Source organism: Peromyscus eremicus, chromosome 5 (assembly GCF_949786415.1).
Source record: "Peromyscus eremicus chromosome 5, PerEre_H2_v1, whole genome shotgun sequence".
NCBI classification, from domain to species: Eukaryota; Metazoa; Chordata; class Mammalia; order Rodentia; family Cricetidae; genus Peromyscus; species Peromyscus eremicus.
In genome coordinates, this window is record NC_081420.1 from 95937860 (window position 1) to 95955021 (window position 17162).

Genomic DNA, 17162 nt, shown 5'->3' on the forward strand with positions numbered 1-17162 from the left:
GCTTAGAGAAACCAACTGAAGCTACAAAATGTCCTCTCCGATGATTGGGGGTTTTGTTTGCTTGTTTTATTGTTACATATGTAGTTATAGCTCTCACTTTTAAAAATAAGTAAAAAAAAATTTTTTTTGAACACAGCGATAAAATGTCTCCTCTAAACATATCCATGAACTTTAACTCAGACTATCTAGATATTACAGAAGTAAAGACACTTTATTAGAGATGCCATTGCTTCAAATTTCTCCCCTAAAGAGTTGAATATTTAAGGAAGAGAGAAACCCTAAGGGCCTACAAAAGGGGGCGGGGTCAACCCTTCTTACACGGCCTGGGCTCCTTTCCCATCACACCGCAGTCTAGCTCTTTTTAGCAACATGGCCGCATCCAGCCGCTCTCTCGGTAAGTGCTCACCGGTGTTTTCAGATTATGCCAGCCACGTTCTGTTTAGAAATGGAAAGTGCAAAGATGTTTGGTTAGGAAGGTTTTCTAGTGACCTGTGGTTCGGGTTGGGAGGAAATGAATGTTACATGTAAGATAGCCGCCGGGAGCCCACTACATTTATCTCTTACTTACCGAAACTTGGGTGTGTTTATTTCATCTCGTTGCTTAAAGTTTCAAACTTGTCACTTGTAGTAAGGGGTGGGGGGTGGGGGTGGTGCACAAACCACTTAATAGATTCATTACTTAATTGTATAATTTATTTTCATGTTTCATTAGTATCACTTCTTGCTTTTCATTAATTTTCCTCCTGCCTATCGTTCGTTTGTGATTTCTTTGTAATGTTCTGTGCCTTCTAAATCCTTGTCTTTTGATTTTTTGAGATAGGGTTTCTCTGTGCAGCCTTGCCTGTTCTGGAACGCTGTAGACTAGGCGGGCCTTGAACTGAGAGAGAATCTCTTACCTCTGCCTCCCGAGTATGGGATTAAAGGCATGTGTCACCTTGCCTGTCTCTAAGTCTTTTTCTTGATTATGTTTAGGGGTGTGTGGGGTGTGTGTGTGTGTTGGAAGGGCACATACATTGAAGTCAGAAGAAAATTTACAGGAATCTGCTCACTCCTTCTATCATGTGGGTCCCGGGCTTGAACTCAGGTCATCAGGTTTGGTAGCAAGCACCTTTACCCACCAAGCCATCCCACAGCCCTCAAATATCTTAACAATAGCTGTATATATCTTGGTGGCTTCTGAAGTTACATTTTTCATAGGGTTTCCAAGTGATTTCCCTCAATCACCACATTTTTCACATTTTTTCCCCCGAGACAGGATTTCTCTGTGTAACTTTGTAGCCTGTCTTGGATCTCATTCCATATACCAGGTTGGCCTTGAACTTGAAAAGATCTGCCCGCCTGTGCCTCCTGGGTGCTAGGATTAAAGGCGTGTACCACTACCTCCTGGTTTTTTTTTTGCTTTTTTCTAAATGAGATCATAGCCTGGTTCCTAGAGTATACCAGGTAGGATTATAGACCAATAGGCTAAGGAGATAAAAACCATACATTGAAAGGGTTGAAGACCCCCACCACCACCCCTTTTACTATAACACAAAGGAGTTCCTTTTTTTTTCTGTGAAAAGTTTATAGTCTTGTTTACAAAATTCCCAGAAAATGTGGGCTTACAGCTAGAGAAGGACAAGACCATACTTGAAGATCACACAAGCTTAGGCTCTAAGCATGACATTACATTAATTTTTTTTTTTTTTTTTTTTTTTTTTTTTTTTTTTTTTTTTTTTTTTTTTTTTTTTGGAGCTGAGGATCGAACCCAGGGCCTTGTGCTTGCTAGGCAAGCGCTCTACCACTGAGCTAAATCCCCAACCCCACATTAATATTCTTATTTGAAGTAGTTCTACATAAAAGGAATTTGGGAGCTGGAGATATGGTTCCACAGTTAAAAGCACTTACTGCTCTTGAAGAGGACCTGAGTTCAGTTTTTAGCATGCACATGGGGTGGCTCACAATGGCCTATAACTCTAGTTCCAGGGGACCTGAACCCTCTTCTAACCCCTAAAGACATCCACAATGCACACCCACTCACATGCCACACACAAATAAAAAGCAAGCCTCCCCCGACCCCTTTTAAAAAGGACTATTGTACCTAGGCAGTCTTCAGAATAGAATTTCTTAGTATCAAAATTCTCATCTCTACCAGCAACAGACCTGAGTGAGAGCCTCATTGTCCCTCCTGTATCTCCTTAATTTCCCCTGTCTTCCTATCCTGCACCACTTCCTGTGTGTCTGTGTTCAATTTAACATGTCATCACCATATGCCTAAGGTAAAAACATAGAATGGGATCTAAAGTGGTTTGGCTGATGTTTTGAAACCAAGTGTCACTATACATCCCAGGTGAGTCTGGAACTTACTGTGTAACACAGGCTGACCTCAAACATCATATCCTCATGTTTTCCAAGAGGTAGAAATGTGTTCAGACATCACAACACCTGGGTGGATCTACTGGCTTTCAATGTGGGATCAGTATAAGACACATGCTCACACTATGATTTTTTAACTTCTTTGCACTTCTCCCCAACTCTCTTTTCTTTATCAGGTATACCACGAAAAGAATCCTTGCGACAAAGAGTGAATTACACCCAGAGCCAAAGGAATATCCTCCAGGAATGGTATGAACGCAACCCATATCCTGATGCAGGTATCCTGAACCAACTGGCTGAAACTATTGATGTTCCAGTACCTAAAATAAAGGTGGGAAGCCAAACAAGAAGATGGTACATGGCTGTACGAGTGTTCGGAATGCTAGAGCAGGAGTTATGAACTCATTGCTGAGTTCTAGGTCACTTGGGGCTACCTAGTGAGTTCCAGACTACCATGGGCTACAAAGGAAGGCCTTGTCTTTAAAAGGGGGGTGTGTAGGGGGGAGAGTCCATAAAAATCAGAGCCAGAGGTGGTGGTTGATGCCTGGAATCCCAGCCATCAGGGAGACTGCTGACGGCTTAGCTGACTTTGACTACACACGGAGCTGAAGGCCATCCTGGGCTGCACAATGAGACCATATCTCAAGACATTCATTAATTAATCCAGGTAGACATTCAATCTCCATTGTCAGAATCAACAGAAAGAGAAAGGCTGGCCTCAGAAAAAGGTGGTCGTCTAATGTCAAGACTTCACTGAGCAGGCTTTTCCAGTTAAAACTGGAATTAAAAACAACCTGCTTTCTCCACCAGTGATGTGTTTGAGGGTAAAGGGAGACAGCCACACTGGCTCAGGCTGTCCCGGTTAGATCGTATTTTGATATAGTGAAATGTCTTAAGATTTAGCAAATACAGGAAATTGGCTCACCAGGATGACAATGATATATTTTTTGTATAGCCTTGGCTGCCCTGGAAACTCGCTCTGTAAACCAGGCTAGCCTCGAACTCACAGAGCTCCACCTGCCTCTGCCTTCTGAGTTCTTTTTGTTGTTTGTTTTGTTTTTGTTGTTTTGTTTTAAACTGTATGTGTGTCTATATTGTTTTGTGCACCTGAGTGCAATGCCTGCAGAGGCCAGAAGGTGGCACCTGATCTGGTGCTGGAGATGGCGGGCAGTTTTCAGCAGCAGGACATGGGTACTGGGAACTGAACTCAGGTTTTGTGCAAAGACCAGTACTCACTGTTAACTGTGGAGCCATGTCTCCAGCCTGTGAGTCTGTGTTTGTGGTTGGTTGGTATTAACACTGGGACTCAAGTAGTCCAGGCTGGTCTTGAACTTTTTAAGTAGCTGATAAGAATGGCTTTGGACTTCTGGTCATCCTCCCTTACCCTCCTCAGAGCTGAGATAATGGGCATGCCTTACCATGCCTATTTTTTGTGTACTGGGGACTGAACCCAGGGCCTCATGCATGCTAGGTAAGTATTCTACCAACCGAGCTATAACCCCAACCCCTAAATTACCAATTCTCAAGCTAGTAGGTTGTTTTTTTCAGTATCCCAAATGAAATTCATACACATATGCAATTACTTTGATAAGAATTACTTACATGAAAATGAAACTAAATGTCTTCACTTATCAAAAAGAATTTAATTAGGTGCAAAAAGTGATGGCTCAGCAGTTAATGAAGTCTACTGCTCCTGCAGAAAACCCAAAATTGGTTCCCAGGAGCCTTAACTCTAGCCCCAGAGGAGCAGACACCCTTTTGGCATCATGAGCACTTACACAGGTACACATACCAATACATATAATTACATGTAATTAAAAATCTTCAGCTGGAGAGATGGCTCAGCAGTTAAGAGCACTGGCTGTTCTTTCAGAGGTCTTGGGTTCAATTCCCAGGAACCACATGGTGGCTCACAACCATCTACAGTGGGATCTGGTGCCCTCTTCTGTCATGCAGGCATACATGCAAATTCAGCACTCATATACATAAAATACATAGATAAATCTTTAAAAAGCTTTTTGAAAAGAATATACATATATTGGGTGAGAATAGTAACATTATTCAAGAAAAAAGTGTTTTAAAGGAAAATGCTGAGTTTGGGTTTAAGATTTTTTTTTTTTTTTTTTTTTTTTTAAAAGATTTATTTATTATATATAGAGTGTTCTGCTTGCATGTATGCCTGCATGCCAGAAGAGGGCACCAGATCTCATTATAGATGGTTGTGAGCCATCATGTGGTTGCTGGGAATTGAACTCTGGAACTCTGGACCTCTGGAAGAGCAGCCTGTGCTCTTAACCTCTGAGCCATCTCTCCAGCCCTTAAGATTTTTTAAAAAGGTGTGTGTGTGTGTGTGTGTGTGTGTGTGTGTGTGTGTGTGTGTGTGTGTGTGTGTAGGGAGTGCCCACAGAGGCAAGAAGAGGGCATTGGATCCCTGGGAGCTGGGATTACAAGCATTCGTGAGCCACCCAATATAGGTGCTAGGATCCAAATTTTGGGCCTCATAATTGAGCAGCAAGCCCTGTTAACTCCTGAGCCATCTCTCCAGCCTCAAACATTTTCTTACTCTTTCACAATTTCATACATATACATAATGTACTTTGATCGTACGAGTTCTGGTTTTTATGTCAACTGCATGGTTTCAGATTTGGTGTACGGCCTGGGTCCAAGATGATGTTAAGAGAGGTACTGCACATTTATCTCATGTATCTATACTGATTATTATGCAATATACTCAGATTGCAACAATAAAAAGTACATCCTATGGGAATATCCGGTGACTGCTTTAGACAAGAGAGTTTCATTTATTTGAAGTAGCAGGAAGGATGCTAAGTCTCAATGACAATGTGGGGTAAGGCTGGCTCTGCCTGTGTCTGAATTTCCAGTGTCCAGCTGTGCTTATGGTGTCTTACTGAAAACATTCTGATAAATTAACCTAGCGAAGAAGGTAGAACCTTCCAGCATAATTTCTGGGTTGTCATTAACAGCCTTCTGTAGAAGTATCAAGAATGTGGTTCCGCTGGTAGAGTGCCTGCCTAGCATGCACAAAGCCTCAAGTGTCATCCCCAGCACTGCATAAATTGAGCACTGCATCAATGTGGCTTGTAATCCTAGCACTTGAGAAGTGGAGGCAGTCATGAGATCCAGCTCTATGGCATTTTCTCAATTAGTGATCAGTGGGGGAGGGCCCAGCCCCTGGAGGTGGAGGTCCTGGGTTCTATAAGAAAACAGGCTGAACAAACCAGGGGAAGCACGTCAGTAAGCAGCTCCCACTCCATGGCCTCTGCATCAGCTCCTGCCTCCTTTTCCAGCCTTGCTTGAGTTCTTGTTCTGACTTCCCCCAACTATGATCTGGAAGTATAAGCCAAATAAACCATTTCTTCTCCCCCGCCCAAAAGGAAAAAAAAACAAGAAAAAGAAAAGTGGAGGCAGGAAGAAGATCAGAAGTTTAAGGTCATACTGAAAGGATGAATAAAAGGAAAGGATGAAGTGGGTACCTTTTGGTGGGTCCTGCCAAGATATGCCACTAAGCAAACACGCCAGGCACAACAGAGTTCGAGCAAGAGGTTTATTGGGGGAGGGGAGAGCAGAAGCGTGAAAGGCCGAGTGGGGACATGAGAGAGGCAGACAGACAAGAGGAAGAAGAAAGGTAAAGAGACAAAGAGCGAGCTGTGCCTGAAGGGTGCACATAGCGACAGGTGATGATGTAACTGCCCTGGCAGCAGAGACTAACACATACCCTGCTACACAGGGATTTCAAGGCCAGCCTAGGCACTCTAAGATGCTGTCTCGAAAAAGTTACCAAATTACCAAAATAAAACACTTGGGAAAAATTAGAAACTAGGTTCCATTTTGACTCCAGTAACAAAGCAAACAACAAAGAGATCCGCTGTTTGTGCTCGTGCGGGTGGAGACAAGCAAGGTGTCTAGGTAGTCTCCTTGTCTGCTGCTGACTCTGAAATGAAAACAACCCGCTCACACCTTCTCTTTCTATGTAGAATTGGTTTAGCAACCACAGAATGAAACAGAAAATCTTGGAGCAAGACCACTCTGAAGGTAAGAATTCACTGGACAAACCTATTTCCAAGGGTCCCACTGAGAGTAGAAATGACTCTGTTATCTAATTCTCCTAAAGATTTCTCCATTGAAGAGCTTGTTACAGCTTGCTCTGGGCAGAGAGCTTCCAAGGAAACATTAATTGTGGGCCATGATGGCTCACACCTTTAATCCTGGCACTCCTGCCGCCTCTGTGAGTTCAGCATCAGCCTGGTCCATGTAGCAAGTTTCTGGCCAGCCAGAGGCTACAAAGTTAAGCCCGCCCGCATTGTGTCCCCCCTCCCCCGAGAAACAAAACAAATCCTAAGCAGTATTCCCCCAGTTGCCTGGAACAGGCAGATTCGCAGCAAGCGAGGCCTTGGATTTCTGAAGAAGCCTTCTTTTCTCCCACCCCAGGGAGACTCAGAGAGTAACTGTGAGCATGTTCTCGTGTGAACACGAAACTGACTGAAAAGTCCCTTTTTGTCCCTGTCATCTTAAGTCAGACCTCACCAGTTGTCCTTCACAAGAGCCCAAGAGGACTTCCTAAGTAAGGCCTTCCGGAAGAACAGGCTCCCTGACCGTGCTACCAGGACAAAAATGGCTATAAGACTAGGCATCAAGGAGTCAAAAATTGAAGTAAGTTGGATTCGAGTAAGCAGTACCGAGTCACTGTTGTAAGTAATACCGCCCCTAAAGACATAACTGAACCTTTGGGCTGTCTTGGGTGTCCACAGAGAGGGCAAAGTTCTGGGTGGTTAACACACAGCAGCAATAAATGTCATGTTCAAAATTGAAATACATCCACATAGAATCACAAGCAAGGAAGCTGGAAAGTGTGTAATTTAAATCCCCCCCCCCTTCTTGTTGTTGTTGTTGTTGATGTTGTTGATGCCAGGTAACTTTCTTTGGAGGGTTTCTGTTGTGGAATACTAATTAGGCAAAGATGTGTTACATTTAATTATGCTGCAGAATATATTACTTTAACTGTGTAAAGGTGTGTTACTTTTGTTATGCTGTATTTGTTTAATTATGTAAAGATGTGTTGCATCTGTTTCACCTTGTCTGCCTAAGGCACCTGATTGGTCAATAAAGAGCTGAACAGGCAATAGCTGGGCAGGAGAAAGGATTGGTGGGGCTGGCAGGCAGAGAGAATAAATAGGAGAAATCTAGGCTCAAGAGAGAGGAGGAGAGAATGAGGGAGATTCCTGGGGCAAGAAACCAGGTAGCCACCAGCAGACCTTAGAAGCAGTGAAAGTAAGATATACAGAAAGAAGAGTAAAAAGCCCCGAGGCAAAAGGTAGATAAAGAGAAACAGGTTAGTTTAAGTTAAAAGAGCCAGAAAGGAGCCTAAGCTAGGCCAGGCATTCAAAATTAGTAAGTCTCTGTGACATGATTTGGGAGCTGGCTGGTGGCCCAAAAGAAAAAAGCCTGGTACAGGTTTCTGTGCATGGTAGAATATTTTTCAGCAGAATTGGCCTCTACCAAATGTATACCAGTGGAACCCATGCCTACTTCGTCTAGCCTCTTAGTGACAATCAAGATAATTTATAGTCAAAATTGTCCCCATTATGCAGGGTGTGGTGGCACACGCCTTTAATCTCAACACTCAGGAGACAGAGGCAGATAGATCTGTGAGTTAAAGGACAACTCGGGCTGTACAGAGACCCTATCTCAAAAAAAGAAGCCAAAAACAAAACAAAAAAAAAGGTAGAGTGAAACAGGAAAAAGTAGACATCAATATCTGACCTCTATGCCCATGAATCCAACATACCAATATATGTGCGCGCGCGCGCGCGCGCACGCACACACACACACACACACACACACACACACACACACACACACCACGTGCACATGAAAGTTCACATGCACGCAAAAGTCATATATGATCTTTTTACTTGGTTGTTAAGGATTCATTTGTGCATGCGTGTGTATGTATGTATTGTATGTATGTATACCCTATGGTATACCCTATGATTCAGACTTCTGCCAGTAGCCTGACAGCTTACAGAATATGAGAAGCTGAGCTAGTGTCATGTGAACGTTCCTTAAATGTCAAATAGGACATCAACAGACCAAAGTACAATTTCACCACAGTTCAGTCCGGGGAACCGGTGAGTTCAATGGCTTTTACTTACAGAGCCTGGGTGACCCCAAAGCAATTGTTTCCCTGGGAAGTCTCACCCCAGAGTAGACAACTCCCCATAGCTGCAGTTAGCCTTCCACAAGCCACATAGCCTATCACTGCCTGAGGCCATGTGCAGTTAGGGAGGAATTGTACACAGCTGGTTGGAGGAGCAGGAAGAGTGGCTGGAGTCTGGGGTGAGGTTTTCCTGACCTGTCTGTGAAGGAATGTCAATAGGCCCAATCATGTGATTCTTGTAAATTAGTCACAACAGCCCCATGAAGAGGGTGAGTTCTTCCCCTCCCCTAACTCCTCCTAGTTCCTCTCCACCTCCCCTCTTCCCACCTCAATCCACAAACAAATAGAAGAAAGACCCAAAGAAAAAAATACAAGAGACAGAGACACACACTCACACACACACACACACACACACAGGAATCCCATAAAAACAAAACTGGAAGCCATAATATATACTCAAAGTATTTTTGAGGTTAAAAAAATTGCCCTGACAAAATATTCTGAGACAGAAATGCCACTGAATTCCTTTTGTGTAGGCCACCACCTGCTCTCAGGAGTGGTTTATACCAGGTGGTGGTGGCACACACCTTTAATCCCAGCACTCAGGAGGCAGAGACAGGCAGATCGGATCTCTGTGAGTTCGAGGCCAGCCTGGTCTACAGAGTGAGTTCCAGGACAGTCTCCAAAGGCACACAGAGAAACCCTGTCTCGAAAAAAAAAAACCAAAAAGAAAAAAAAAAGGTGGTTTGTACCCCCAAGTGAGACTCTGGTTGAAGAAAACTAATTTTTCATTTTGTGAGCAGTTATGAATTGGAGATAGCTTCTGGGTTAGGGATGGGGACTTGTGTCCATTTCACCTCTCAGTGCTTGGGACCCCATCTGGCACAGGCCTATGCAGACCCTGTGCATGCTGCCACAGGCTCTCTGAGTTCATATGCATCAGTCCTGCTGTGTTTAGAAAGCCTTGTTTCCCCAGCATCCTTCATCCCTGAAGATGGTGATTTTTTGCTTGTGGGATAGAATTTTGCAACAGCTAGACTGACGTGTTTGACAATGTTTATATCTTGTTTTCCTCAGACATGGTTTCAGACGCAAAGATTTCTAAATCCTGAGCATAGAGAAGAGTCCTCAAATTTATCAGATGGGACAAATGAAGGACCGAATCCAGCCGCTCAGCAGCAGAACATCGACCTAGCCACTCCCACAGCCAATTGTTTCCCTTCCTCTGAACCCTGCTGTAATGACCAGACGTCCCTACCTGCCCCACTGGAATCCCAGGGATTGGTTCCTGGGGATTCCTTTGGGGTCTCTGGGAGCCAAGTGTCAAGCACTATAACCCTACAGACCACAGAAACTGTGCAGGAAGAACAGAACCTCGATGCTCCTCTGACTTCCATGAATCCCTTGCCAGAAGAGCCAAGTCCAGGACAGGATTTCTCAGGTTCCCAGGCTCCTTGTTCTCAGCCTGATGCAGAGCATGAGAAACAACAATCTGAGGACCCAGATTACACCGACATAGCTTACATTATGCAATGGTGGGACAAGGGCCGCCTGGATCTCATTGCAAATTGGGACCCTCAGAAAGAGGTGTAGTTTGCTCTGTCAGGTTCACCAAAGCCTTAAGCTCCTGCAGTTCATTTCATTTCTTTCTTTTCTTTCTTTTCTTTCTTTTGGTTTTTTGAGGCAGGGTTTCTCTGTGTAGCTTTGGAGTCTGTCCTGGAACTCACTCTGTAGCCCAGGCTGGCCTCAAACTCACAGAGATCCACCTGCCTCTGCCTCCCGAGTGCTGGGATAAAAGGCATGCACCACCACCGCCCAGCTTTTTTTTTTTTTTTTAAACATTTTTTTACCATAATTGTTTTTGTTTGTGGGGGGCACAGTCATGCATGCATGGAAGTCACAGGCCGACTGTGGGAGTTGGTTCTCTTCTCCATGTTCAAGGGATCAGGCTTGGCAGTAAGCACCCTAGCTAACTCAGCCAGCTTGGCAGGGTCTCATTATGTAGCTCTGGTTGGCCTGGAACTCCCCTTGTAGACCAGGCTGCCTTTGAATTCAGAGAGATACACCTGCCTGTGCCTCCTGAGTTTGTCTGGGACAAGGGTATTGTTCTGTAGCTTAGGCTGGCCTTGAACCCATGGAGATGTAGCTGCTTTAGACTTGATTAAAGCAGTTTTGGTGGGGAAGTAAGTGCCTTTAGGTTTGCCGAGGGCTGGTCACACATAAAGTTTCCTTATTCAGGTTCCTGACCCTTAGACTAGGTTAATTTGCTTTTACCCTGCATATATCTCCTCCCCATCTTCACATTTGTCTCTTTCTAAGGCCTAGCTGCTTTTAAATGTCTCTATCATTCCATTTTCAGTGATGTGAGAACATGGGCCAAAGCGGTTCCGTTCAGTTTTTATTAACTTCCTCGTCAACAACAGCAGTTTGTTTCTTGATGTATGTGTAGCCTCACCATGTCTGAGGGACATTTGTGTTAATTCCTCAATGAGCTCCTGATTATTACTGTGAACGTTTGTGCACAAGTGTTTGCATGGACGACATGTTTTTTTGTTTTTTTATTATTATTATCAGATATGTGTAACCAGAAGTGTAAGTGTTGGGTCTTGTGGTAATTTAGTGTGTGTTACTGAGGGTTGGTTGGATCTAGGGTGGCACTTTGGTTTCGTCAGGCTCTCCAGTTGCTGGGATTATGGATGTATATCACTATATTGTGCTCTTAATTTAATCTTTGTTTGAGAATTTCATACATGCATGTACTTTGATCAAGTCCAACCTCTACTCCCCTCCAATGATGAACTATTTTTAATAAATGTTCTTTTTTTTTTTTCCTCCTGAAAACCACAAATGACCCATTTTATTTAAGAATAGTAATTGACGAGCTGGGTGGTGGTGGCACACACCTTTAATTCCAGCAATCACTCCAGAGGCAGAGGCAGGTGGATTTCTGTGAGTTTGAGGCCAGCCTGGTCTACAGAGCGAGTTCTCGAAGGACAGGCTCCAAAGCTACACAGAGAAACCCTGTCTCAAAAAACAAAAGAATAGTAATTGAAAGCTTTTCTCGATGGGTGTTGGTGGTTCAGGCCCATATCTCAGCTCTCTGGAGAGTGAAGCAGGAATATTACACAAACAGTGAGTGCTAGTGTTGGCTACACAGTTCAAAGGAAACTGGGGTCCATAGCAAGACCCCGCCTCATAACAACAACCCCATGTGGTAGCACATACCTATAATGTCAGCACTCGGGAGGTGGAGGTAGGAAGATTAGGACTTCAAGGTCATCCTCTGCAATGTAGCAAGTTCAGGACCAGCCTTGGATAGATGAAACCCAGTCTCAACCAAAACAATGCTAACTAATGTAAAGAATAATGTACTTAGATGATGTTTTAGATGCATTTCTGTTGTGGTGGCAAAAATACTCTGGTCAAAGCATCTTTAAGGAAGGAAGGGCTTATTTGACTTAAAATTCCAAGCTACAGCATGGCACCAAGGGGAGTCTAGACAGGAGCAAGCAGCTAGTCATACCCATAGTCAAGAACAGAGAGAATAAATACATACATGCTTACTTATGCTCAGTATCCCTCTCCACACTTAACAGAGTCCAGGACCTAAACCCAAGGGATGGTGCCACCCACAATGGGCACCTCCCTACAGACATGTCCAGAAGCCAACCTGATCTAAACAATTCCTCATTGAGACTCTTCCCGAATGAGTCTAAACTATGTCATGTTGACTGTTAAAACTGAAGATCACAACACAGCTTCACACCTTGTCCCCAAAGTCTCATGCTTCTCTCATAATGTAAAATACAGTCCAATTTTTAAAATCTCCATAGCTTAAAAAATTACAATACTTTAAAAATCCAATCTCTTAACTATGAGCTCACTCCTAAAAAACAAACCAAAAAGTTATGTGCTTCCAAAATATACTAGCATAGACTAGACATTCTCATTTCAAAAGGGAAGAACAGAGAACTAAAATGATCACACCAAAGCAAAACTGAAACCCAGCAGCAGCTGCGCCAGGCATCTGGGGCTCACAATCAGATCTTCGGGCTCCGGAAGGTTTGGGCAGCCCCATTCCTCCATCTCTGCTACCGGAAGTACACCCAGCTTCTCTCTGAGGCTTAGATCAGTTCTACTCCACATCTACAACTCTTGGTTGTCAGAGGTCCCAGGGTCCCCCGATCCTCACCCAGACTGACCCTTCACTTTCACAGCTTTACCAGAGAGCTTCTTAGAGCTTCCAGTCCAGCTACCCGGTGCCCCACCCTGGCAGTTCTCCGTGACATCCTCGGTCTTACATCTTTCCTGCTTTTAAGATCGGTGTCACATGGACAGTGCTTATGACATTGCCAGATTCTGCTTGTCTGGCAATGTCATAAGCACTGTCCATGTGACACCGATCTTGAGCCACAGCTCTATCAGCTTTTGTGTGTGGACAGGAGGGAACACTGTCCTGTGTAGTTGCTTCTGAAGAACAGGGAAACCCCATTCTTTTTCTCATGTGCATTTATTTATTTATTTATTTATTTATTTATTTATTTATTTATTTATTTATTTATTTATTTATTTTTCGAGATAGGGTTTCTCTGTGTAGCTTTGGAGCCTGTCCTGGATCTCACTTTGTATACCAGACTGGACTCGAACTCGCAAAGATTCGCCTGGCTCTGCCTCCTGAGTGCTGGGATTAAAGGCGTGCACCACCACCGCCCAGCTGAAACCCCATTCTTTAGCTTAGGATCTCCACGCGACATCCAGAGTGAGGCCTTGACCTCGGGGTATGCTTCCTTTTGTTCCAGCGTAGCACTGATATTTTACTTCGGTGGTGCTGATCTCTATGGGCCTGAATGGCAAACAAACTAGTTTATCATCTCTCAATTGAACTTTACCCAGATTTTCAGGACGCAGGCAGAATTCGGCCAGATTCTTGGCCAGAATATCACACAAATGCACTCTCTAACCCAGTTTCTGATATAGCTCCCATTCCTTTCACAGCAACGACCCCTCCTTCTGGTACCAAGTTCTGCCGGAGTTTTATTTCTGTTGCTGTGAAAAAATACTCCGACAAAAAGAGGCTTAGGAGCCAGGCGGTGGTGGCGCACGCCTTTAATCCCAGCACTCGGGAGGTAGAACCAGGCAGATCTCTGTGAGTTCAAGGCCAGCTTGGTCTACAGAGCAAGTTCCAGGACAGGCTCCAAAGCTATAGAGAAGACCTGTCTCAACGCCCGCCCCCCAAAAAAAGAAGAGGCTAGGAGAAGAGGGGGTTATATTTGTCCACAATTCATCATAGCAGAGAAGTCACAATAGCAGAAACTTGAGCTAGTCATATCAGTTGAAACTATAAATTGTGGGGGGAAAAAAACTTTTTTTTTTTTTTTTTTTTGAGATTAGGTCTCAAGTACCCTAGGCTTGCCTTGAACTCAAGATATAGCTGAAGATAATCTTGAATTCCTGATCCCCCTGTTTCTACCTCCTAGGATTCTACTTCTGGGATTACAGGCTTAGCACCAACCACACCATGTTTACTTGGTGCTGATGATTGAACCTAGGGTCCCATGCATATTAGGCAAGCACTCGACTACTGAACGACATCCTCAGTCATATGGCCTAATTCTGCACGCGCACACACACACATACCACCCCTCGCCCAGCCCCCAAGACAGGGTTTCTATGTATAATAGCCCTCCCTGGCTGTCCTAGAATGCAACAGAGATCTGCCTACCTCTAGTATAAGAATTAAAGATGTGTGCCACTACATTTGGCTGATATGGCCTAATTCTTGATGAAAAACCCAACTAAAAGATAAGTGACTGAGTGTGGCAGCACACGCCTTTAATCCCAGCACTAAGGAGGCAGAGGTAGGCGGATCTCTGAGTTCAAGGCCAGCCTGGTCTACAAAGTAAGTTACACAGAGAAACCCTATCTCAAGAAAAAAAAAAAAAAAGACATGTGGTTTCTTCGTTATTTTTCTATTCCTATGACAAAACACCATGACAGCTTATAAAGAAAGCATTTAACTTGATTTACAGTTTCAGAGGGTTAGAGTCCATGATGGTGGAATGAAGGAATAGCGGAGAAGTCAAATCGTAAACACAACCACAAGACAGACATGAGACTGTTACAAATCCTTTGAAACCACAAAGCCTACTGACACACCAACAAGACCACACCTCCTAATCCTTCCTAAACAGTTCCATCAACTGGGGACCGAGTATTCAAATACATGAGATTATGAAGACCATTCTCATTCAAACCACCACATGTGAAGAGAGTAGTTTTGTCTGAGCCAGATTGTTGAGGAACCAAGCAATTTGCACATTTTCACCTGCCCCATCTTGCTAGCTGTCCAGCTTTTCCTTCACCTGCAGTGACATCAGAGATCTGATTCCATAGCTCTAACAGAGCTCTGTTTCGACAGGTCAATGTCAAGGACTAACAAGTGAGTAAGCCTTCCAATATGCAAGTCTATGTGAACCCTTAAGTGACTGTCCTTGCCTGTACATCTGGAAATCAGTTCTCTCACCATATGGGTCCCAGGGATCAAAATCAGGTCATCAGGCTTGGCAGCAAGCAGAATTATTACAGAGTAAAATGGGGATGCCCTCCAGGGATGAGAGTGGACCTTAGCAAAGGGGTTACCACGGAGGAAAACATTTCACAGTGTGGGAGTGTATGGTGTCCCCTTTTCCCACCAGTCCACAGGGACAAAGGGGCAGCAGGGGCCACAGAGAGCTTTGCACAGCCTGTGAACACACTGGAAACAGCCTTTCAGGATCCAGCTTCAGTGAGACAGCTCAGCTTTATTCCAGAGTGAAGGGAGATATAAAGGCTGGGGACAAAGGCATCTGGGGCATCACCTGATTTGCATTAAACAGCATGCTCCTATCATAAGGCTCCTAGCACAAGTCTAATTACCATACAGGCAGCAGGGAGAAAGCTTCTGCAGGGGACTGTGTCAAGGATCATACTAGAGATAAGTCAGGCATCCTGACCTGGAGACAGTCTCCAGATAAGGTCATCAGACAGCAGGAAGCCCCTGATGGGGGACGAGGGAAGGGGAGAGAGATCCTCCCTGTTGCCAAGCTCAGAGAGACCTGCCAGACCATGGTGGACTGCAACCTCTGACTGACAGAGTCTCCCAACAGGAGTGGCCAACGACCAAAGATACTATAATGCCAATCTACCTTTTCAGACAGGTTTTCTTTTTCATGAGTATTGGTGTTTGCCTACGTGTTTGTCTGTGGTATGTCTGTGTACCACATGTGTGCCTAGTGCTTGCAGAGGTCAGAAGACAGCACTGGACCCCCTGGAACTGGAGTGACAGACAGATGGTTGTGAACAGATTGAGTGTTGGGATTGAACCCGTGTCCTCTGGGAAAGTAGCCAGTGCTCTCAACTGCTGAGCCATCTCTCCAGCCCTCGGACAGGTTTTAAACTATTAAAGTCCCTAAAACAGCTTTCCTGAGCGTTGCTTTACTGCCCATGCGATTAAGAGGCCAGTAACACTTTTTTCCCTTTTATTGAAAAATAGGGAATTTTCCCCCTCACATAATATATCCTGATCACAATTTCCTCCTCGTTCCTACCTACCTCCCCTCCCATCCAGATCCACTCCCCTTCGGTCTCTCATTAGAAAAACAGACAGGTGCAGGGTGGGCAGTGGTGGTGCACACAGTTAATCCCAGCAGAGGCAGATGGATTTTTGTGACTTCCAGGCTAGCCTAGTCTACAGGGCAAGTTCCAGGACAGCCAGAGTTACACAGAGAAACCCTACCCTGAAAAACAACAAGCAAAACAAGCTTCCAAGGAATAATAAAATGTAATAAAATTAAACAAAAACTAACACACTGGAATAGGACAAAACAGAAGGAAAAGAGCCCAAGAGATGAGAAAGCCCATGAGAAAGTGACCCACTCTTTCGCTCACACAAGAATCCCATAAAAAAAACAACGCTAAACTAGAAACTATAACATATACACATAGGACCTTGTGCAGACCCACCTAATTTAGCCTCAGTCTCTGTGAGTTCAATGTGCATCAATCATGCTGATTTGGAGGGCCTTGTTTCCTAGGTATCCTCCATCCCCTCTGGCTCTTACACTCTTTCTTCCTCCTCTTCTGCAGGGTTCCCTGAGCCCTGGGGCTGGGTGGGTGGGGGTTGTTAGAACCATCCCATTTAGGGATGAGTTTTCCAAGGTCTTGTACTCTCTGCATAATGTCTGCCTGTGGGTCTCTGTATTTGTTCCCATCTGCTGCCGGAGGAAGGTTTTCTGATGATGGCTGAGCAAGGGGCTGATCTGCTTCCCTGGTCTGAGTGTTTGTGTATTATCTGTATTGACTCTTTTTTTGGGGGTTCTTTGAGACAGAGTTTCTCTGTGTAGCTTTGCGCCTCTCCTGGAACTCACTTGGTAGCCCAGGCTGGCCTCGAACTCACAGAGATCCGCCTGGCTCTGCCTCCTGAGTGCTGGGATTAAAGGCGTGCACCACCACCGCCCGGCCCTCTGTATTGACTCTTAAGAGAATGAACCATGGTATGCTTTTGTCCCTTGCAATCAAGCCTCCTGCTAGATAATACTCTTGGGGTCTTCCTGGCAGTTCAGAAAATTGTATTTCCGTCCATCTGAGGCCA

At 44.5% G+C, this 17162-nt stretch overlaps 1 protein-coding gene and 1 non-coding gene across 2 annotated transcripts; one reads left to right on the forward strand and one right to left on the reverse strand.

Moving 5' to 3' along the window:
• Positions 1-369: 369 nt before the first annotated feature.
• Duxb (double homeobox B) lies at positions 370-10126 on the forward strand. Its single transcript, XM_059263057.1, has 5 exons — positions 370-394; positions 2532-2633; positions 6890-7026; positions 8454-8504; positions 9611-10126. The coding sequence occupies exons 1-5, from the start codon at positions 370-372 to the stop codon at positions 10124-10126; spliced, it is 831 nt and encodes a 276-aa protein (XP_059119040.1).
• Trnaa-agc (transfer RNA alanine (anticodon AGC)) lies at positions 1728-1800 on the reverse strand. The gene has a single exon. It is a non-coding gene; the product is annotated as a tRNA-Ala (tRNA).
• Positions 10127-17162: the final 7036 nt, after the last annotated feature.